General features: G+C 55.8%; 1 protein-coding gene and 3 long non-coding RNA genes across 4 annotated transcripts; all 4 read right to left on the bottom strand.

The window, feature by feature from the left end:
- Window positions 1–3,687: 3,687 nt before the first annotated feature.
- Window positions 3,688–5,860, bottom strand: LOC120385198. Its single transcript, XR_005589346.1, has 3 exons — window positions 5,799–5,860; window positions 4,813–4,966; window positions 3,688–3,744 (listed from the first exon to the last, which is right to left on the bottom strand). It is a non-coding gene; the product is annotated as an uncharacterized LOC120385198 (long non-coding RNA).
- Window positions 5,861–6,270: 410 nt separating this feature from the next.
- Window positions 6,271–8,048, bottom strand: LOC120385213. The gene is made up of 3 exons (XR_005589354.1): window positions 8,003–8,048; window positions 6,804–6,926; window positions 6,271–6,425 (listed from the first exon to the last, which is right to left on the bottom strand). It is a non-coding gene; the product is annotated as an uncharacterized LOC120385213 (long non-coding RNA).
- Window positions 8,049–9,560: 1,512 nt separating this feature from the next.
- On the bottom strand, window positions 9,561–10,532 carry LOC120385218. The gene is made up of 3 exons (XR_005589356.1): window positions 10,361–10,532; window positions 10,087–10,202; window positions 9,561–9,575 (listed from the first exon to the last, which is right to left on the bottom strand). It is a non-coding gene; the product is annotated as an uncharacterized LOC120385218 (long non-coding RNA).
- Window positions 10,533–10,912: 380 nt separating this feature from the next.
- LOC120384985 (maestro heat-like repeat-containing protein family member 2B) lies at window positions 10,913–19,747 on the bottom strand. Its single transcript, XM_039504081.1, has 6 exons — window positions 19,464–19,747; window positions 17,716–17,826; window positions 16,200–16,364; window positions 14,074–14,227; window positions 12,150–12,276; window positions 10,913–11,104 (listed from the first exon to the last, which is right to left on the bottom strand). The coding sequence occupies exons 1-6, from the start codon at window positions 19,738–19,740 to the stop codon at window positions 10,913–10,915; spliced, it is 1,026 nt and encodes a 341-aa protein (XP_039360015.1). The 5' UTR covers window positions 19,741–19,747.
- Between the last annotated feature and the right edge of the window lie 2,281 nt (window positions 19,748–22,028).

Raw genomic sequence — 22,028 nt, 5'->3', positions numbered from 1 at the left:
TGAATAGGACAGATGACTAAGTAATCACAGTGGGTTTCACCCCGTGGGATCACCTGTAAGGATTTTTCCTTCCTTTAAAGAGGGCAGGACCCAAACCCCATTCAGAAGACATGGGGAATCTTACAGTAAATTCTTCCCACATAGTCCCCTTTGTAAAGCCCATCTATCGTAGCTTCCCTTAGCACAAGAAAAAAAGGACACGCAGTGGTAACCACACAAACAAGACTTTATTTCCTATGGGGAAAAGGGCTAGGATAGGACAGAGAAGGGGCAGATTAACAAAACTTTAACTCTGGAAATGCTCCACTCTCCCAAACAGTTACACCCCTGAGGTAATGTTGATGTTCTCTCTCTTCTCTTGCAAGGACAGTGGTGGATGGCTGCTGCTCTCTTGACATTGGACATCAGGGACGGACTTCGATGAGGGACATAGGAACGGGTGAGTAGACCTAACTAAAACCCCTCCTATCCCTCTTTGCGCTGCCTCTGCCTGGATGTTAGACCTCATCTACGCGGATTCAATCCGTGCGTGGGAGTGTGCTTCCCCACCCAAAATAATAGAGCACATGGGAAAAGGTCACCACATTCTTTTCCCAAGTCCAAGATGGACACCTTATAGATAACGCAAAAGGTACATGCCTTTCTTCCCTTCTTTTACTAAAATTTGGCAGGGGCAACTAGCATTTTACAACCTGGAGACTGGATTTGACCGATCAGGGGATGTTCTGGGACAGGGTGACCCATCCAGAAGGGGGTTGTGTATCCCCTCTGAGAACTCCTCCCCCTGTCCTCTACCAATTGAAGTGGGTGTCAGCCCTGTAGGACCACCCCGAGAGGGGATTTGACCAAACACGGAAGTAATGTGGCGGAGTGACCTGCCCGCAACAGGATCACATGGGCCATCTAAAAAGCCCTCACACCACCCTCTACCAATTGGCGACGGTTTCAACCCACCTTGGGCCATCACAGAAGGGAAACATGTACCAATCAGAACAGATATAGCCCGAAGGTCGAGGCCATGATTTCTGCAAACACATCCTTGAACGAGACGGCCTCTTCCCCGCAGTGTTGGGTTGCGACTTCCAGGACGATGCTGCCAGTCACGCAAACATGGAGCTCCGAGATCGGCGGCTTCTGGCCTAGGCCTTCGGGCACTACCTATTCTGATCGGCACGCTTCTTCTGGGATGGCCTAAGGGATGAGTGTGAAACCCTGATCGATTAGCAGAGGACGGTGGGGATTTCATGGAGGGGTGATGGGCCCTCTTATGGGCAGGTCACCCCACCATGGCACTTTCACCTATCTGGTGAAATCCTCTGGTTGGTCCTAAGGATGAGGCCCACCCCAACTGGGGTGAGTTCTGAGGGGTTACATGACCCACTTCCGGATGGGTCACTCTGCCCCAGAACTTTCCCCGCTGCTCAGATCCATTCCTGAGGTAGATCGATGGCGATAAAATACCCCCAGATTGGGGAGGAGGGAGGAGCTCTTAGAGGGGTCACATGCCACTCCTTGCTTCTGCTCACGTTTGCATCTTGACCCCGAAAGTCTTATGTCATGGGGTCATTCTCCTGGTGACAGACGAGTGATGCCTTAGGGGTGAAGGGGCGAGGTCCCTTGGCTGGAACCAAATAACTGCCCTTAGCCTCAGTGTGGTTTGACCTAATGGCCACAGTCAAAATGGCTGCCCTCCTCAGGGCTGTGTGGCCCAACGACCAGAGTCCGTGCCGCCTCCCTCAGGGCTGTGTGGCCCAGAGACCAGAGTCCGTGTGGCCGCCCGCCTCCGGGGCTGTGGGGCCCAATGACCAGAGTCCGTGGCCGCCCGCTCCGCTGGGCTGCGTGGCCCAACGACCAGAGTCCGTGTGGCCGCCTCTCCGCCGGGCTGTGGGCCCAATGACCAGAGTCCGTGGTGGCCGCCTCTCCGGCGGGCTGTGGGCCCAGAGACCAGAGTCCGTACAGCCGCCTCTCTCCGCTGGGCTGTGTGGCCCAACGACCAGAGTCCGTGGTGGCCGCCTCCGCTGGGCTGTGTGGCCCAACGACCAGAGTCCGTGTGGCCGCCTCCGCCGGGCCGGGGCTGTGTGGCCCAACGACCAGAGTCCGTGGCGCCTCTCCGCCGGGGCTGTGTGGCCCAACGACCAGAGTCCGTGGCCGCCTCTCCGCCGGGCTGTGTGGCCCAACGACCAGAGTCCGTGCGGCCGCCTCTCCGCCGGGGCTGTGTGACCCAACGACCAGAGTCCGTGTGGCCGCCTCTCCGCTGGGCTGTGTGGCCCAACGACCAGAGTCCGTGGCCGCCTCCTCCGCCGGGCCGTGTGGCCCAACGACCAGAGTCCGTGTGGCCGCCTCCGCCGGGCCGTGGCCCAACGACCAGAGTCCGTGCGTGGCCGCCTCCGCCGGGCTGTGTGGCCCAACGACCAGAGTCCGTGTGGCCGCCTCTCCGCCGGGGCTGTGTGGCCCAACGACCAGAGTCCGTGGCCGCCTCTCCGCCGGGGCTGTGTGGCCCAACGACCAGAGTCCGTGGCCGCCTCTCCGCCGGGCTGTGTGGCCCAACGACCAGAGTCCGTGGCCGCCTCTCCGCTGGGCTGTGTGGCCCAACGACCAGAGTCCGTGTGGCCGCCCGCCTGCCGGGCTGTGGGGCCCAACGACCAGAGTCCGTGTGGCCGCCTCCGCCGGGCTGCGTGGCCCAACGACCAGAGTCCGTGCGGCCGCCTCCGCCGGGCTGTGGGGCCCAACGACCAGAGTCCGCGGCGCCGCCCGTCGGGGCTGTGGGGCCCAACGACCAGAGTCCAGGCGCCGCCCGCCTCCGCCGGGGCTGTGGGGCCAGAGACCAGAGTCCGTGCGGCCGCCTCCTCTCTGTCGGGGCTGTGTGGCCCAACGACCAGAGTCCAGGCGGCCGCCTCCCTCTCCGGCAGGGCTGTGTGGCCCAGAGACCAGTGTCCGTGCCGCTATCCTGTCTCTCACGCCTGTGTGGCCCGATGGCTCCAGACAATATGGCTGCTCTCTCCTCAGTGCTGTGTGGCCCAACGGGCAGAGTCAATATCGCTGCCCTTCAGCACAGGGCTGTCTGGCTGAGAGTTCAGAGACAAGATGGCCGCCTCCTCTTGGGGCTGTGCAGTCTAGTGGCACATTGGGGAGGTGGGCTGCCACCCAAGGATGGATGGTGGCCGGGTAGGGGACCCAGGCCCTTGTTACTCCCCGGTCCTACCCCAGGGCCTTGTCCATGGCCAATGTGTTCGGCACTGAGTCAGTGGGGATCCATCCAGAACATCTGACGTCAGTCACCATGGCGATGGCTAGTTCTCCCAGGTTACTTCCTACGAGATGTCTCTAGGCCATGGGCTGGGGTCTCTGGGCTCCCGGCGTGGGAATCTCCCAGAGACTCCGAGCTCCCTTGCACGCCTGCAGGCACCCGGGATGGGGTTGGGTCTCGGCACCTCGGGCTCTGCAGTCAGGGGCGTCAGCTGCTTCTGGACTGGAGCCTACAATGTGCATCCTCCATTTTCGGCATCTGCCTAGACCGAGCTGAGCTGCTCCTTTCACACTGGTGCTCCAGTTGTAGCATGTCCGGCAGGGCTGGGAGGGGCTTGGCTTCCGCCGCCTAGACTGTGAGGTTATGTGTGACTGGTGCACCCGGCACATCCTGCTCTGCCTCTTTCTCTCCTCCTTCCCATGCAGCAGCTGCTTTGCTGCCTCCCAAGAGATGTGATCAGTGGTGGGCCTGGTTGGCTCCTGTTAGCCTCTAGATGTCTGTAAGAGGGAGAAAGGGCAGGAACACAAATCAGAAGAACAAAACCTTCCAGCAGGGTAGTTTTCCACAGCACAAAACCACCACACTTTGCTAATGCTCCTTTGTAACTTCCTGAGAGCTGGCATTGCGTAAAGAGAGCACCCAACCCCCACAACCTCCGCTACCCTGTGGGCTGGCAATGGATAGAGGGAGTCTGGGAGACTTTCTCCTCTCCGCCTGGCTCTGATGACTGAGGGAATCACATGCGAGAAGCTCTGTGAATGTAGGGCTCTGTGCAGTGGGGAGAGATGTCAGACATGGAGCCCAAAGGTGGGGTTGTCCTGACTCTGCAGTAACTTCATTACAGTGAGAGAGATTTCAGAGTTCAGCTACAGGGTTCTGCCCTGTAACCGTGTGTGGGGCTGGGGCAGAAGTGGGGCAGTGATGCACTCATGAAAGGAGTAGGGCTAAGGGGGCCCTGGTACAGCCGCTAAAGCCCCTGTGTGCTGCGTTCCAGCCGGGCCGGCTCTGCCTGGCTGGGGTGGGGCGAGGCGGCTCCGCGCTGCCGCTCCTCTCCCCGGCCATTTGGGGATTTAGTTGGGGATCGGTCCTGCGTTGAGGAGGGGGTTGACCAGATGACCTCCTGAGGTCCCTTCCAACCCTGCTAGTGATACTCTATGAGCTGCTCTGCCTGTAGGCTCCGCCCCTACAGCCCTGTTGGCTGCGAATCATTAATCCCACCCTGGCCCTGCCCCTAGCTGCTCCTCACCCAGCTCCAACCCTCGGCTCGACCTCCACTAGGCCCCACCACCCCGGCTCCAGCCACTGGGCCCAACTGTCCATGCTCTGGGTGTCTGACACCAGCGATATGTAGGAGTCGCTCACCTCCGGGCTTTCCATGCGTATGGCCCTGACTTTGTCAGCTCTGGTTTTCATCTGCCATTGTGCTGCCCTGTCACATGGCTTTATTAGATCCCTTTCAACTTCTTCAAAGTCTTCTACGCCTCACTGACCTACACAATTGTCTGTCATCTGCCAATATCCACCTCGTTGTTCAGTCCCTGTTCCAAAGACGCTGTTGTACGTACCATAGCAGGACAAAGAGGTCTTCTGTGTCGGTCCCGGTTCCCTAGTCGAATGCGGAACCCGACACGAGATTTCCAAGCTTCTGCAGCCATTTGTAATGTCTATTGAGGATGTGCCCTGTGGTCCTGTCACATGTCAAAGGCACTTCCTGAAAAGCTGAAACAAAGAGGAAACGGGTTGGAAGCCCCATGGTGCTGATGTGACTGGTGCCTAGGAAACCTCCCCTTCAGATGGCCATTGCCACATGCTATTAGCTACCCAAGAGTCTGCAGGCAAGAAACAGCAACTCAGCTACTCCCAAAATAGCCCTGACAGAGAGGAGACCCCATTCCGTGCGTAACTTCCCCCTCCCCCAGCATACGCACGTCCACACGCTAAAACACAGGCAGGTGGGAGCAACTCTGCTTGGGATGGAACAGAAAAGCAGAGGTGTTAAATCATCCAACATTTACGCACAGATCCGCATAGGAATTTAGACTCCTAACAACATCTACTGAAATCCTATGTGGCCCTGGGCCTTCGTTCCTTAAGAGGTCACAGGGAAAGATGTTCCCAATGTGCACTCAGGGAATTTCCTATGAGCTGATAACCAAGATATGAGTGGTTCCCTGGCCTGAAATCTCTCCATTACAGGGAGGGCAAGTGATGAATCTTTCCCTACAGAGGGTAATTGTCATCATCACCACCACCACCCTTAATAATAACAACAGCCCTTTTCAATTCTGTCAGGCCTTCCTTCAGAGATGTTCTGACCTCTATGAAGACAGTCTCCCACACAGTTCTAAGGCTACGTCTATTCTAGGAGCTAGGGATGGAATTTCCTGCTCCTGCACACATATTGTGGCACCTCGATCAAAGCTCACGTGATCATCCTTCTTCCTTAAACACTGTCCTTAGACAGAGAGGGACACATTCAAACTGTTTTCAGGCCCTGTGCTGCACCCTGTACTTCCCACAGAGGCACAAACACACAGAGGTATTTCCTTACCTTCATACAGGCGGGAGATGCCATCTTCAGTCACTGTTTCAGACAACAAGTCACAGTAATGGTGGATAGTATTTCCTAGACAGACAATGAATCTCATGACTTTTCAAATCCTTTGCTTAAAACTGCGAAAGATGCAGCCATTCTCCCAAGACAGCCCTTGGGAAATTAAATACATTCCTTACATCTGTTCACAAAGCACATTAGATAAAGCATCAGAAGCCTAGAAGTCACTGAGAGACTGATTTCCAAAGGAGATTGAATTCACATAATGCTGGTTTCGCCACGGCGCAGCCAAAGAGGAGTTGTGGGCAGGGGAAGTTGGTGCGATCGATACAGCTAAGTTGCTCCACTCATCTTGGAAGTCATGTTAATCTCTCTCTCTCTCTCTCTCTCTCTGTCACACACACACACACACACACACAGTTTTAAGATTCTGGTGCTGTGAGAGGGAACAGAGCAGCAGTCTAGAAAAGGGCTTTGAAGGAAGCAGGTCAAAAAAGCTCAAGTGAAGTCGCTCTGCTTACCAATGAACAGGGCTGCAGAATGTCTGATTGTTGTCTGTGAGCTTTCCAGGTATTCTAAGGCGTGGAACAGGAATTTGGGGATGTGGCTCTTGTTGTTCTGCATCTAGGAAGAAAGAAGGAAGAAACGCACAATATACAAATGACATGTTCTTCCCACAGGACTAGTCCAGGGAAGCCAAAGCATAGAGCCAGGGCATGGCAACAGCCAGTATGAGCCCATACGCCATAGCAGCACCTCTCTGAGTTACTGTTGTGTTCTCCAGAACCTCAGCTTTTGTTTTCAGAAAGTTTGCAGGTCTAACAGTTCAGGAGAAAAATTTCAAAAATGTGAAGGGATTGTAACTCCTGCAGAAATGAACCAGCAGAGAGCCTGAATAGAGTCCTGCCACCCGATGGAAGCGGATGGGTACTCAGGGTGTGGGGTTAAAAGGTCTCCTCAAGTCCCCATTCACCACTCTGAAGGCACAAGGAATTCACCTACCAAGCACTTCCAGGCACACTTCCGGAGCTGTGTGGAGCCATCCCAGGCCATGCTGCGGAACAGCGTCTTCAAATGAGCCCACCTGAGAAACACTGCGCAGCGGAAGAGCGTCAGTTTGCATCTCTGCAAGAGAAGGTGAGACCAAGAGGGTTCTCACTGAGAGAGGGACAGTCTGGGGGACATGGAGCCTTCCCCGTCACTTGTTCTCCTGCTTTTCCTGCTAGTGGAGGAGATTCCTGTCATTTGTTGTACACAGGAGTGTGCTCAGGAGAGGGAATTGGCTGGAGCGAGCCAGAGCCGTCCTGTCTTTGGATGGTTTGGAGCGGTTGACCAGGGCCCTGCGCTTTGGGGGGCCCCGCACTTCAGGGGGACGCAGGACGTGGGCCATGCTGGGGCCAGGCGCAGTACTCCCGGTCCCACTATGCTATGCCCCACCTCGCCAGCGCCCAGCCGCTTGGGAAATGAGGGGTGGGGCTTTGGGGGAGGGGAGGAATAGGGATGGGGCAGGGGCGGAGCAGGGGTGGGAAGAGGTGGGGTGGCACTTGGGGAAGGGATGGAGTGGGGCTGGGGCTTAGGCAGAGTAGGGGTGTTGTCCCAGGCCCTGTGCCCTCTATGGACGGCCCTGGAAAGATTCATAAGAGATCTCCACAGCTCAGTCCTTAGGTGCAAAGAGACTGCATGAGAGCGTGAGTCAGCTTTGGGATCCCAAAGAGTCGGACCAAAGGGCCCCCAGATCAGGCTTCCTCCACATCCCAGTTGGCCCAACAACAGAGGGCAACGTCCGTGAATTCTGGGAAGCTGGGACCTGGAGAAGTTCTCTCAGGAGCTCCAGGAAGAAGTCAGGCAGCTGCACCCACTTTCCAGAAGGCTGTGGGCAGATATCAGCTCCCTGAACTGAAGGGGCTCTACAGATCTGTGCTCCTTTTCTTTGCTGCCTCTTGTTATGAACCTTGGATGCAGCAGCCCAAAGGCCTGAGGCCCGTCTTTGCAGGAGAGGGTCAGGGCTCTTTCCCAGAAGAAGGCTTTTCTTCCCAATTGTGCTGTGTGCTGTGAGAATGGATGAGGCACTGGGCTCCAGCATGGAGTGAAGCAGGGAGGAGAAGACTCTGCTTGGGCAAGGGGCTCTGGCCATTAATGGAGTGGGGCCCCAGGAGATTCTGGCTCTTTACTCTTAAGGAAATAATGACCGTGGCACTTACCAGTGTCACACTCTCATCCCGGTCTTCAAGGTGCAGCAGGAGCGGAGCAAGCAGTGGATCATCTTCTGCTGCACGATGGGTTTGTCCGGTCCTTCACGCTGCTCACCACGTTGCCAAGCAGTAAAATGGCAACGGAGCGCACGCTGTCCCTCTCCTGGCACTGACACACCGGGAGTGGGGAAGCCCGGTTAAAGCCAGGCAGGATCAGAGCATAACGTGACAGAGTCATATCCGCACGCTGCCCGGTTCCCCGTGTTAACTGACTTGGGTCGCGGATCAGTGAGGCCACCAGGCCAGCGCATTAGACATCTTGTGTTTAACAAGGACTGAGACACTGTGCAGGGCAGTGAAGACCCATGGTGTGCTAGAAACATTTTCTGTCTGGAGAGCACAGAATCGTAGACCCCTAGAAGCTTAGGGGAGAGGGAGGGAAGGCTGCTGGAGACTGGTCTGGGGAAGGGAGGAGCAGCTGCTGAGCCTTACAGGAGGTGCTGCTACAAAACACAGCAGTTCTTTGCTCCTTGGTGCCCCTGAGAGCCGGGAGATTCCTGACCCACCTCTTTCCTGCTGGGAATCTCCACCTCTTTGGGGGCCGGTGTTCTCCAGACAGCTGGTCATCTGCCCAGTGCCAGGACCCCTCTCCCGAGGCCAGGCGGCAGCAGGGGCTGGGAGCATGGCGCTGATGCTGAGGTTTGCGGAGAAGAGCTCTGACAGGGAGGTGGCTGAGCAGGAGATTCCCACCCATGGCAGGGGCACCCTTGGAGGCTTCATGGCAGGGCTGAGGGGTGGGAGGGAAGGGGATGGGAAGAGAGAGACAAGGGCACCAGAGACAGGCGGGGGAGGAATGGGGTTCTCCTGTGTTTCCCAGCCTTACGTCATCAATGAAGGGGCGAAGGCTGACTGCAATGTCCTGGGAGATGGAGCCAAGCCCTCCCCATCCAGGAGGTAGATGATGTCTGCAGCTTGATGCATGGCTCCCATGACACGCCCTCTATCCGTGTCACAGAACATGTCCATGATCGCTGGCAGCTGGGCCCGTAACGAGTGCACCTGCAGCAATGGAGAAGGCAGCTCATTACTACCCTGGATGACAGCCTGGGGCATATGCTGGCCCATCCCACTCCCACCTATGAGACACCACGGCTGGCACAGCCGCCCAATGGGGCACAAAGTCATTCTCCTGTCACTCTCTGCCAGCTGCTCACTGTAACCTTTGTCTTTGCTCACCCGCCTCCCCACTGCATCACATCTGCAATCAGGGTCAGCTCACGGGAGCAGGGACCACGTCGTGCCTTGATTTGCTCAGTAAAGCACCTCCAACATTCGAGTGCTGTGCGTTAAACAACAAGGCTTGTGTGGGGATCTCGCTCATTGCTGAGCGATTCGATAGACATCGGCTTCCTCGGTCCCCGGGCAATCCACGCCCTCACCTTTTCTGGCTGGAGCACAATACTGCCAAGGCCTCGCAGACTGAGCCGACGTACAATGGGGTTTTTATCTTGGGTCCATTCCATGAGCTGTGCCTGAGCTCTGATTTTGTCAGTATTGTCTCAATGGAAGGACTCTGGAGAAACTGGAAAGAGCCAAATCAACATCGGGTTGAGGAGCAGAGGTCTTCCTGTGGGGTCTGTCCCCTGGACACTCATCTTTACCAAATGGCCACTTACTCCCATACAACGTCTCCGGTGTGTAGGGAGCCAGTTGCTGCTCTTTCAGTTGGCTCATTCCCAGAACTTAGACTAATGCACAAGTCACAAATAAACCCCCAGGAAAGGGGAATCTCCAGGCCCCACTGAGTGCCATGGAGAGACCCTGGGGCAGAAGAAAAGCAGAACCCCAGGAAAAGGTGAGGAGAGAAGCATGGCCTTGGGGCACCGGAGAAACATCTCCTCTTGTCACAGGATCCCACCTAGGTACATCCAGCCAGGAGCGATCTCACCCTGTCTCTCCTCCCTCTCTGTGCCATGCCCCACCACCATCCATGTGCGGAGAGGAGCTAGCTGGCTGGAAGGCTGCTGAGCTGCTGACAATGTGCCCAGAGCTTACTGGCCTGAGCTGCTCTCCTGTCAACTAATGAATCTCACCTCAGTGCAGAAAGTTATGGCGATATTTCTCTGCTCCTCCTCCTTCTCCCTTTGAACAGTGGTGACGGCCTCTGAAGACGGCAGGGAGCTGAGGGTTCTCAAACTCGATCATGGCTCTGGAACATGGAGCAGAAAGTCCCTTGTGGTTATCAAGGGGAGAGAGAGTTCCTCTCTAGTTGCTGGGCTGAGATGGCAGCCTGGAACAGAGGAACATTTCACACGGAAATCCCATTCCCAAGAGAGACCCACTGAAGAGGAAACTTTGGGCTCCTACCTTGCAATCACGCCAACACCCTGCGAGTAGTAATATCGTGAGGCTATCATGTCCCAACCCTGCTGAAATTGGATGCTGGCAAATTCCTTCCAGTATCCGGGCATGGAAAAAAGAGTCTTCACAGCCTCCACCGACGTGCTAAAGACAAAAAATACCAGTGTCAGGCAACGAGATCAGCCCCAATCATGGCAAATCTGCACACGCCCTGGCACACACAGTATGGACAGCAGGAGCTAGCCTCCCGAGGATAGATCCAGTGTGATATCATGGTGCTCCCCTGCCCAATGGGCCCTGTCGACACTGCAGTTTCATTGAGTTTGTAACCAGTTAGTGACACTGTAGCTTCTAAGATGGTTGATGTCATCACTCAATGCGGTTGAATACTTGATTCTTTACTGTGACAGGTAACAGGACTCAAGCGGGCATGTGGGGCCAGATCCTTAGTTGGTGTAAGCGAGCCTGGGCTAACTATAGCACCTGAACAAATGATGGCCATGAACAGCCTACATGTGTTTAGCAGAGCACATCTGTTCTTCCTTTTCCTTTCAGTCATTACCTTAGGGGTTGAGGCAGCTGATCCTCCTCGGGGCTGGATGTCGTGCTGGCCATGTAGGTCCCTGGCAAGTGCAGATCCATCACATACTGCACTTGCCTGACGCAGAGGATGAGCATCTGGGGATACATTTCCAGGATGGCTTCTCGGTATCCCCATAGGAAAAGGACCTCGTAAATGGTCCTCATTGCCTGGAGGGGGAAAGAATTTCACCCACTATCCCAATCTGCCACCTGCCCCCATTGCCATTCGCTATTGTCCTTTCTCGGTCTCATTTCCTCCCAGCCTATTACAAAAGAGGATTGGCTCCTGAGAGGGGAGGAGACATTTGGAGGGTCCTGAACCTTCACCCATTCCTGGAACGGAAGCAGGATGGAGCCCTACGGAAAGGTCAGAGGAGTCTGATGATGTTATTCCCATTATTTCGCTTAATGGTGCAGACTCTGTGCTTTGGGTTTCCAGCCATGACTGCACGGGCTGAAACCATCCTGAGGAGATCTGTTCTTGTAGACCCAGTGTTTCTGGCCCAGTCAAAAGTACTGACATCTCATGATCCCATGCTGGGAAGATTTCTAGTCACAATTTAGAGAGCCAGAAACCTGGATACTTCCAAGAGACACCTGAACTGCACCTGCTCACTAAAGAGCCACCTAGAGCGGCAAACAGAGCCAGGGCACCAGCAGATAAACCGCTTCAGATCAGTAACTTTTCCTGGGTGAAGCTTTATTTACACCTCTTTGGTTTGCTAGAGGTGGCCAGGACACACTAAGGCCTGGTCTGCATTACAGAGTTATGTCAATGCAAGGCCCCTCACCCAGCATCACCCTAACTATGGAATTTCCTTCCCATTGGCAGAACTGCCCCTTGGTGCCAAATTCATAACTCCACCTCCACAAGTGGCAGAGAGTCCAGGTCGATGCAGTGTCAGTGTCGACCCAACGTCGCAGACGCCAACTGGCTTTCAGGAGCCTTCCCACAATGCCCCACCCTGACCGCATAATCGAGACGAGCGCTTCTGGTGAGGACGTGCACTGCCGACACAAGCAGCAAAGTGCAGACACACACAAGGGATAGAATTGCTGTGGCGGCTGTATGCCGAGGTTACGCAGGTCGGCTTCATTGTGTAGTGGAGCCGTGGCCTGAAGCTAAGAAGGGGTGAAGCTCACAGACACACACAGATGCACTATCCTCCCCGCGCTTGCGGGTTCTCAAAGTGACATCTCAAACCTCACTTACAGCCAGAGACACATTGCCGCTCTTCTCCTCCCGGTGTCTCTGCTGGAGCTTGTCCAGCAGCTGCTGCAGCACCTCCCTGGGGAGCTGTGGTTCTTCCCCCAGGGCCTTCCACAGCTCAATGGCACATCTGCAGATTCAGAAAGAGAAGTCAGACCTTCCCTGCTTGGCCACCTCTTGCCCTCCCCAGGGAGAGGCTTGGAAAGCGGGCAGGAAAGGTGTCTGTGAGAGGAGACACCGATTGGTGCAGGGAGGCTGAGGCAGGGCAAGTCCCATCAGAGAAGGTTGTATTTATTCCTTTCCCCTAATGGGTTGTTGTTCCTGAAGCTAGCACCGCTGTTTCCAGGACAGTGACCATGATCTGACCACCGAGTGACCAGCACAGTGTGACCACCAGACTGTGCAACATTCTGCTCTGTTACGCTAGGCTCAGTCCCGAGGAACTTGCCTGACCTCAGTGCAGTTCCTCTGGCTATTTGGGGGTGTAACTGAGACCCAGCATTTGGCCAAGTGTCTCTTAGCAGCTGAATCCTACTGCAGTGTGGTGGACGGGTCAGACACTGACTCAGAACATGCCCTGATAGGAGAGGGTTCAGGGGAGATTGTACTGCCCAGTGTGACAGAGCTGGAAGGAAACTAGTACTGAAATCCTCCTCTCTTCTCTCCATTCTTGCTGATCTAACCGCTCCTGGTCCCCAGGCATCCGCACAGGAAGACTGCAGACAGATCCAAAAGGCTTCCAGTCATTTAACTTCCAAGTTTGGTGAGGAAGGTCGGACATGGTGGTCAAGCCCTGGGGACACTGAGAACTAGGTTGACAAACCAAGAGCAAATGGCCTGGATTTAAGGTCTTCAGGAAGCTTGACTGAAATTCTGTGCCAACGCTGCCGAGTTTCTATAGCTTCTGAGCACAGACCCTGGAAAGCACTGGGGCTGCTTCAAGGAATTCAAACCTGAAAGGTTTACAAATCAAACACTCAAATCAATATGAAAACCAACACTGTATTCCTCTGGTAACGGAACTGGGTAAGAAATTCAGTTTCTTTCATGCTGCTCTTCAATTCTCTCTCCCATGTGACACAGATTTGTCTATGGTCAGTGCAGAACTGCATTGCAGAGGATGCTGAGGAAAGACGGAGTTTTGACTCTCTGGCGAGGGTCCAGTTGGGTTTCACGGCCCCTAGGCACATGGAGACTGTATTATAAACACCTCAGCTGGATGACTCTGCAAAGTGATCGGCAATAACCAGCAGGACTCAGGGTTCACAACGTATTGAGATGAAAAGAGGCACTCACCCCTCTCAGAGCTGTTCTTGCCGGCTGTCTGCAGACTCAGGCAGGCTGCACTGCATTTACGCCTGGTCATGTGTGGATCATTTATTTATTTATTTAGTTTGCAACAATTAGGTCTGGAACTTTCTGTCTGAAGAGATTTACCTGCTGCGCAGCGCCATAAGGATGAGTGCATTTTTTCACCACTTCCTCAGCCATGGAATAACTAGGATCTGACTGCAGGTAACAATCCTGCACTGGTCCCCAGCGGACGGACAGATGGACCTCATGGACCTTTTCCATCTCTGCCTTCTCTCACACAATAGGGAGCAGCCAGACCTCATGACCCAGGGATGTGGAGTCATTTATTGGCCCTGTACTGATGGGAGAGGAAGTGGGGTGACCCATAGCAATCAGGACAGTGCTGGACTTCTCCAGAAAACTGGCACGTCTCCATCCTGGGAGTGCAGGAGGAGGGTTGGCTCCTCAGTGGCTGGGCCTGGGCATCTCCTCTTGGTGAGCCTGGACAGCTCTCTGCACAGCAGGAAACTCCCTCCAACTGCGTGAGCCCGACGGACCCTTCCCGGACTGTGGCCTGTCGGTAGGAGCAGGAAGAGAAATAATGGCCTGAGGTGATAACAGAGCAGCTCCCTACCTGTCCGAGGACAGCGTGTGTGCCACACAGCTCAGAACCACGTCCTGGGGTGGGAACGAGCCAGCAAGGCCGTGGCCCTCAGTGCTGCTTTTCTGGCTCTGGGATGACAGACGTTGTCCAGCCAGATTAAGATACGTCCCACGACGTCTCCAACCTGGAAGAATGCCAGAAAGTTGAGGGATGGATTTATCCATGAGTGGCAACCTCCCAGGTAACCCCTCCTGGCAGCCCTGCAAGCCGCCTCTCACCTCGGTTGCCCATCTTGGCTCCTCCATAATCTGAAGAAAGAGGCTTTGACAAGTCCAGGAACCCCAGCCTTCCTGAGGTCTGGTTTAGTACCTTAAAGCTCAGAAACACACACAAAAGACTTCCCCCAAACCTTACTGTGGGCACAGCCCAAACTCCCCTGCTATCCCAGGGCCTTCCCTGCCTTAGCAAACTGCTCTCAGCCTGCTCTCAAGGGCTTCCCTGCAGGAGCCTTTCCTCCATCTCTGCAGCTTCCTGCTGATCTTTCTAGCACAATCAGTTCCTCCAGGCCCGTGCTTCTCAACCCAGTTTCCATTGTGGGCCCCATATGTGCTGTGTGGGGCACGTCCAATACCACCTGTTTGGCCCTGAGGATGTCCCAGGTAGAGAAGCGCTGCTCCAGACCCAGCTGGTTCCACTGATGTACCCCAGAGCCCATCCCAGAGATGGCAGGCAGGGCTAGTTGGACGGGGCTAGCCAGCTCCAGGCCCCAGCCCTAAGGAGAACCTCTACACTGTGGGATTTTAAAACCTGCCTTAACCAATCTCAAAGCCGGGTCTCTAACCTCGGGCTCAGGCTATGGCACTGGGAACAGCAGTGCAGACCTGGAGACTTGGGCTGGAGCCCAGGCTCTGAAGCCCCCTCCTCCCCAGGCTTCAGAGCTCCAGTTCCAGCCCAAGCCCAGAAGAGGCTGCGCTGCCGCTTGGCCCCACAGTGCCAGCCCTGGGAGCCCACGTCCATAGGGCCAGGCTTTCCGGCCCTGCTGCAGAGTTTGCAGCACAAGGTAGACAGACCTGAAAGGGACAAGCCGCCCCTAGGGCTCTTCCATGAGGAATTGGTCATTGCTCTTTCCTCTCTCGAACAAGGAGCAGGAGCTACAACCCGGGTGGCTGGATTCTGGTGCCCTGTTCTGCTAGCAGGAGTTAGAGCCCTGCACAAATCAATCTGCTGATTGAGGGGCCATTTGTTATCTTCCCCCTCGGACCTGCTGGAAACAGGGAACTCGGACAGAGACAGGGACGACCTGCAGGAAACCCCAGGAACAGGCAGGTTTGGGGAGGAAGCTCAGGCTCAGGATTCTGTTTGTTTATGAGTCTCCGAGTTTCCAGGAAAGCCAAAGCCCAGGAAGGGAATAAGTCTGCACTTAGGCGCCATGGGCAGGCGGTATCTGGGGAAGGGCAGGAATGTCACCTATTTCCAGGCCGAGTGATTGAAGGCAACAGTTAAAGGACTGTAGGGAACGTGAACCCTGATTCCTTTCTCGATAACCCCACCTGCGCAGGCTTGGGCAAATCAAGGAGCTCTCTGGGCTTCAGTTTCCCCAGGTGTCAAATGGGTTGAATTCCTACCTCCCAGGAGGGCGGTGGAGCTTCATTAATCAGGGGGAATAATGACTCTGAGAGCCTCCTACCCAGGGGATGTAGAAATGAAGTCTGCCAGAAACCTCCCTAGGCCAGTCTAATTCACGGGGGAGGCACTCAGATCCTGTGGGGATGGGCAGCAGGATCAGAGCTAGGGAGAGACAGAGAGAAAAGTGCAAAGCCAAATTCCTCCTGATCCTTCAGCTGGAAAAACAAGGCCCCGCAGCATGTCTGAGGAAACCAGTGTGGAGGCCCCTGGGCAGACTAGGTAAGTGCTGCGCTGCCAGGGCTGGGGCTATCGCTCCCTTCAGTGGGGCTGGGCTGTCCTCAGGACGTGTCAGAGCTCCAGCGGGCAGAGAACAGGTCAAACACCTCACGCCGCGGATCCCCGCAGCCAAGCGATGAAGGGAAAGGGGCTCAGCCACCCTTCACAGCACCATGCCCGTGTGTCCCAGGAACAGTTTCCTAGGAGAGGAAATTCTCCCCTCCCCCTCTCTGCGCAGCATCCCCCTGCCCCACGGCGGGAGTCTCTGACGCTCTCCATCGTGGCGCCGGGGAGAGACACGATGGTCCTCAGCTCTTCCTCGGCGGCTGGAAATCGCTCCAGGGTGGGTGTCGTCAGACCCTTCACGGCTCTCATCAGCAGGGCTTGGAGCTGGGCTGAGGGAAGCTGCTCCTCGGGGTCTGCAATGAGAGGGACAGAGCCTGTCGGGACTGAGTATTTCCATCGCTCAGCTGCCCTGGAACAGTCTGTCCCGGCGGAGGCTGGCAGCGCCCGTGAGCGTGGAGACCCGGCTGAGCCCTTTTCTTAACAAACCTCAACAGGTGCCGAGGTTTCTCAGTCTTTCATACGCTTCCCTCCCCTGCCTGAGAAGAGATGGGAGCCTCTCAGCCGGTGCTGGGACCCCAAGGGCACCCCATTTCCTCCCTCTCTAGCCCTCCCCAGGAAGCCCAGCTTTGCTGAGAAAGCCTCAATGGCCTGCAAAGCCCAGTCAAGTTGCTTGTTGAGTGCAGCCGAGGGGTCACTGCAGAACCTGCCCCATGTCCCATCCCACCCCGAGCACCTGAGCAGATTGGCTCAGCAACTCTAGCAGCCCACAGTGTCTGCGAGGAAAGGACTGAGAACAGGGCCCAAGCGGAAATGCCTCTTCCTTCCCCACCCTGCAGCGTGTGGTGCTGCCACAAAACAGGCAGGAATCGCCGGCAGGACAGAAAGTAGCTTCGACTGAAGGAGCAAGTCTGCCTGGCTGAGGAGAATCCCAAACTGTGGGCCTCTGGGGCCAGCCCCCCGTGGGTCAGAACTCACTGGGCACAAGGTTACTGCAGGGGCTGGTTCCAGGGTCACCTAAACCCAGGGCCTGGGGTGCTGAAGGCCTTTGCCCTGGTGTCTCAGGCACCTCCTGAGTGTTACTGCAGCTGGCATGCGTGGACGGATTAGCCCAGTCTGTCCTGGACGCCAGCAGCTGAGGATGCAGTAGAGCACACCAGAGCGACACACTCGCATAGATACTCCTGGCAGAGGGGATCCAACCTGGGATTTCTGAGTTTAGTGCAGGAGCCTCTCCCGCAGCAGCTAAAACCCAACCGGGCTGTTAGCTAAGGCTCTAGAGCAGACTCCTTTGATCTCTGTCTCTAAGTGGTCCTGGTGCCACTAGACGGGCCAGAACACCCCACCCAGCAGGTGTGTGGGTTAACCCTAAAAGTGCAGGGAGGGGCCTGGTAGGATTTTCAGCAGTGCCTGTGTCCCATGGAGAGTGCATCAGAATCAGGCACCTGAGTCAGGCACTTCTGCGAATCCCACTAAGCACCTCTGAACTTCCTGAGGTGCCTGAACCCCTTTGTCAACCTGGGCCTCGTTCAAGCAACCCAGAGAAACTCGTAAAGACTGGCTGAGTCGATCACACTTGAAGAGTGTTTCCTTTCAGCTCCCTGAGCAAGGGGCAGGTAGGTCTCCTGTCAGAGATCCCAGCCCGGGAGATATTAATACACCCAGCAGGGGAGGCTTTCCAATAGCACAGTCACAAAGCGCCATTACCATGGTCATATGGGAGCTGCTTGGTAATGAGGGGTGGGAGTGCGCTCTTCTTCCTGCTCTTCTGGGCTCCCTTTTCCCACTTCCCTGCGACTCCGGCCTCCTTCTTCGTCCCTGGAGCAGAAAGAAACATTCGTAACATTTCCCTTTTCCATGTAGTATCCCTGCTTTACAGAGGATGGAGGTCGGGCCCAGAGCCCTGAAGTGAATTGCCCAGGGTCAGACTGAAGGTTGTTGGCAGCTACAGAGAACTCCGATCTCATGGATCTTTGCTGGGGCTTTACCACACGAGGCTTCCTCGGACCTGGGGGCCAGTTTCTTTTCCATGGTGTTTTCTACTCGTCCCCTCCCCTTGCACACCTTCCCTGTCAGTGATGGGCAACGGGCCTCATTTGCATTTAACCCCCCAAGAAGTAATGGCTCAGCTCTGGTACGGTTCCCAGCTGGGACCTCTGGAGCATTTTACTGATGAAATGGACCCGATCCAGGAGACAAGAAATGATTTCCTACAACGTCCAGCCTCTCTGTTCTCCTTACAGCCCGGAGCAATGTTAGTACTCCCCACCCCACAGTGCCAGACCCCCAGAGGGGGGGTGACCTGACACACTCAGCTCTCCCCACCTCAGAGATGGACCTCGGCCACCCTTGCCAAAAGGATCTGGCACTAAATGGATTCCAGAGTCTGAGGTACCCATCAGGGCCGGCTCCAGGCAGCAGCCGAGCAAGCTGGTGCTTGGGGCGGCAGATTCCAAGGGGCGGCAGTCCGTCCAATCCCATTTTGGGGGGGGGGCTTTGCTGCTTCCGCCGCCTCGGCAGGTTTTTTTCTTTTTGGTTTGTGGCAGCGCAGAGGAGGGGAGCTGCTGGGAGCGGTGCCAGGTCTGCAGCAAGCCCAGCAGCCCGCCCACCGGAGCAGCGTGGAGCCCTCCCAGCAGGCGGCGCGAGCACCCCACTTAAGGAAGCCCTGGCCGCCCCCCTTGTCTCCACCCCCCGCGCTAGCTGGAGTGTGCACTCCGCTGCCCGGGGTCTGCAGGGCTCGGAGTCCCCCTGCACCCGTGTTCCCGTCGCCCCGCAGGTATTTTTTTTCTTTTTGGTTTTTTATTTTTTCTTCCCTTCGGTGCTCCAGCTGGCTGGGCGGTTTGTTTCGCACACACCCCCGCCCCCCGCTGCTCCGACCGGCCGGCAGGTTTCCTGCTGCTCCCTCCTTTGCTGCTATGGCCGGCAGGTTTGTTCACCCTTCACTGCTCCGCCGGCTGGGCGGTTTGTTTCACGCCCCCGTCGCTCCGACCGCAGGTTTGTTTCACGCCCCTTCACTGCTCCAGCCAGCAGGTTTGATTCATCCTCCCCGCCCCTTCGTCACTCCGACCGCCAGCAGGTTTCCCACCCACCCCTTTGCTGCTCCGCCAGGAGGTTGGTTTCCCCACTTCGCTGTTCGCCGGCCGGTTTGTTTTGAGCCCCCTTGTTGCTCCGACCGCCGGCAGGTTTCCGACCCCTTTGATGCTCCGCCGGCTGGCTGGCAGGTTGGTTTCCCTTGCTGTTTCCGCTGGCTGGCAGGTTTGTTCCCCAACCCCATCGCCACTTCGGCCTCTGCACAATTTTTTTTTTTTTTTTTGCTTGGGGTGGCAAAAAAGCCAGAGCCGGCCCTGGTCCCCATCGCTGTCCCGTGAGAAGGCCCTGATGTGTAAGGCTTGTAGGGTGACTGGTGTGAGTATTCCTCACATGCTCCTCGCTAACCATGTGGATTGAATCCTCACCTGTAGGATCCAGTTCAACTTTCCCTGGATCCTCCTGCAGCTTCACCTCCTCTGACTCCACCTGGTTCTCAGCTGCTATCTTCTTCCGGGACAAGTGCCTCCACCTTCTTTGTGAGGAAATTGTTCTCTCCTCATCCCTGTCTGCCATCGAGGTGTCAGATTGGCTACAGACACAGAGTCTTTTCATGCCTGACAGGATGGACCATGAACATTTCCTTCTCTGGGGCTTCTCTGGCAAGGCCTGTTCTTGCTGGCTAAAGTCAGAGCATGCCTCCATTGCTACAGGTTGACAAGCACTTTGTGCACATGGATCTCTCTGTGCTCCCTAGAGACGAGTCTTTGGAAAAAGGAATGAAGCCTGGAATAGAAAGAAGGAGGAAATGGGTTTTTCTGTCATTCTCTAAAGGAAGGGAATTAGTTTGCCCAGGATTCACAGGTCCAGGAGACCGGTCTTTTGAAGCCATCTGCTCCTCTAATAGCCAGGACTGGTTCATACAACCGAGAACATAACCAACCCAAGACCACCCATCCTGGGTCCAACCAAAGGTCCATCTAGCCCATTATCCTGTGTTCAGACAGTAGCCAGTGCCCCAGAGGGAATGAACAATACACCTACATTAGACAATCATTACATGAGACAAAAGGTTTCTATTCCCAACGGGAAGGCAAGGAGTGCATTGGGGCAACTCCAGAGGAAATACTATTTATGGAGATATCAGTCTAAATTCTACACCAGTTTTGTTATCTTCCCTTTAGGTGATACCCTGGAAATTCACCCCCACTCGTCTGCTGAAAGTTAAAACAGTGGAAATCTGCCTCCAGAGAAGGTGAGAGGCTGGCGCAGGAGGGAGCTGAAAGATGCCGATGTTCAAATCAAAACGGAACGTTGAGACCTGACTGTTGCAACCCTGGCCCCCACCAGTCCCTAGGACGCGGGTGGCCGACCTGAGCCTGAGAAGGAGCCAGAATTTACCAGTGAACATTGCCAAAGAGCCACAGTCATATGTCAGCAGCCCTCATCCACTACCGCCCAGCCCCGGCATCTCCCTCCCACCGGCAGCCCCCCCAATCAGCGCCTCCCCCTCCCTCCCCACTCCTCCCGCCCGCTGCAATCAGCTGTTTGGCAGTGCGCAGGAGGCTGTGGTGGGGAGGGGGGAGGATCGAGGGCATGGCAGGCTCGGGGCTAGGGGCCTTGGGGGAAGGGGTGGGGTGGTGGCAGGAGCTGGGGCAGAGCCGGGGGTTGAGCAGTGAGCACCCCACAGCGTATTGGAACGTCAGCATCTGTAGCTCCAGCCTGGGAGTCAGCGCCATGCAAGGAGCTGCATAGTAACCTCTGAAGAGCCGCATGCGGCTCCGGAGCCACAGGTTGGCCACCCTGGGCTAGGAGAAGGAGGCACCAACCTGTCATGTGCGATCTAAGGAGCAGGAACAGAATCTGGGAATTACCTTCTGTAAAAACTCATCTTCTTTCGAACACCTGTGGAAATAGCTGATTCAAGAAGTTGTTCAGAGATGGCTAGTCCGCGTCTATCAGCAGCTCCTTGGGTCACCAGCCGTTGTCAACCAAGCCAGTTGGCAGACTGAAGGCAGGGCAAGAATGCTGAAGCAGAACATTCTTTGCAGTTGGGATACGTGACATCACAATAAACTTAACCATAAACACCCCTGGACATGCACCCAGAGAGACACGGACACAGAAGAGTTCATAACCTTAACAACAGCGAGAGACTCACCCAAAATCTCTAGGAATTTTGATTTGGAGGAGGGGGATTATAGACTCCAATTGCACGGGTGCTCTGGGCGTGAAGCACCCACAAGGAAAAATTAGTGGGTGCTTAGCACCCACTGGCAGCCAAGCTCTGCCCTGCCTGCAGTGCGTCTCGCATGCAAGTGGCCCCAGTGAGCAACTCCTCCTGCTCCCTCCCAGCACTTCCTGCCCACCACAAAACAGCTCTTTCATGGAATTCAGGATGCTCCAGGAGGGTCGGGGTGGAGGGGGAGATGGTATACTTGGGGGAGGAGATGGAGGAGAGGCGAGGTGGGGTGGGATAGAAGTGGGGCGAGGGTGGAACAGGGTTAGGAAGAGAGGGGGCAGAGGAAAGGGTTGATTTGGGGGTGCAGCGGGGCAGACCAGGGAAAAGGTGGGGCGGTGCTTTGGGGAAGAGGTGGAGTGGGGGAGGGGCCTGGGGCAGAGCGTAGTTGAGCACCACTGGCCAGAGGGGAAGTTGGTGCCTACTGAGGGGATGGACAAAGGACTGATAGACTCATAGAAGATGAGGGTTGGAAGGGACCTCAGGAGGTCATCCAGTCCAACCCCCTGCTCATGGCAGGACCAACACCAACTAAATCATCCCAGCCAGGGCTTTGTCGAGCTGGGCCTTAAAAACCTCTAAGGATGGAGATTCCACCACCTCCCTAGGGAACCCATTCCAGTGCTTCACCACCCTCCTAGTGAAATAGTGTTTCCTAATATCCAACCTAGACCTCCCCCACTGCAACTTGAGATCATAGCTCCTTGTTCTGTCATCTGCCACCACTGAGCACAGCCAAGCTCCATTCTCTTTG

This window comes from Mauremys reevesii, linkage group 17 (assembly GCF_016161935.1).
Source record: "Mauremys reevesii isolate NIE-2019 linkage group 17, ASM1616193v1, whole genome shotgun sequence".
NCBI classification, from domain to species: Eukaryota; Metazoa; Chordata; order Testudines; family Geoemydidae; genus Mauremys; species Mauremys reevesii.
This window is presented reverse-complemented; position numbering and strand designations above follow the sequence as displayed.

Coding starts and splice junctions, on each gene's coding strand:
- LOC120384985 (XM_039504081.1), bottom strand. CDS start 19,740: ATGGAGGCATGCTCTGACTTTAGCCAGCAAGAACAGGCCTTGCCAGAG. Junction 16,365..17,715: donor GCAGCTCCCATATGACCATG/GTAATGGCGCTT, acceptor CTCTCATTGCAG/ACCCCGAGGAGCAGCTTCCC. Junction 14,228..16,199: donor GAGCGTCAGAGACTCCCGCC/GTGGGGCAGGGG, acceptor GCATTCTTCCAG/GTTGGAGACGTCGTGGGACG.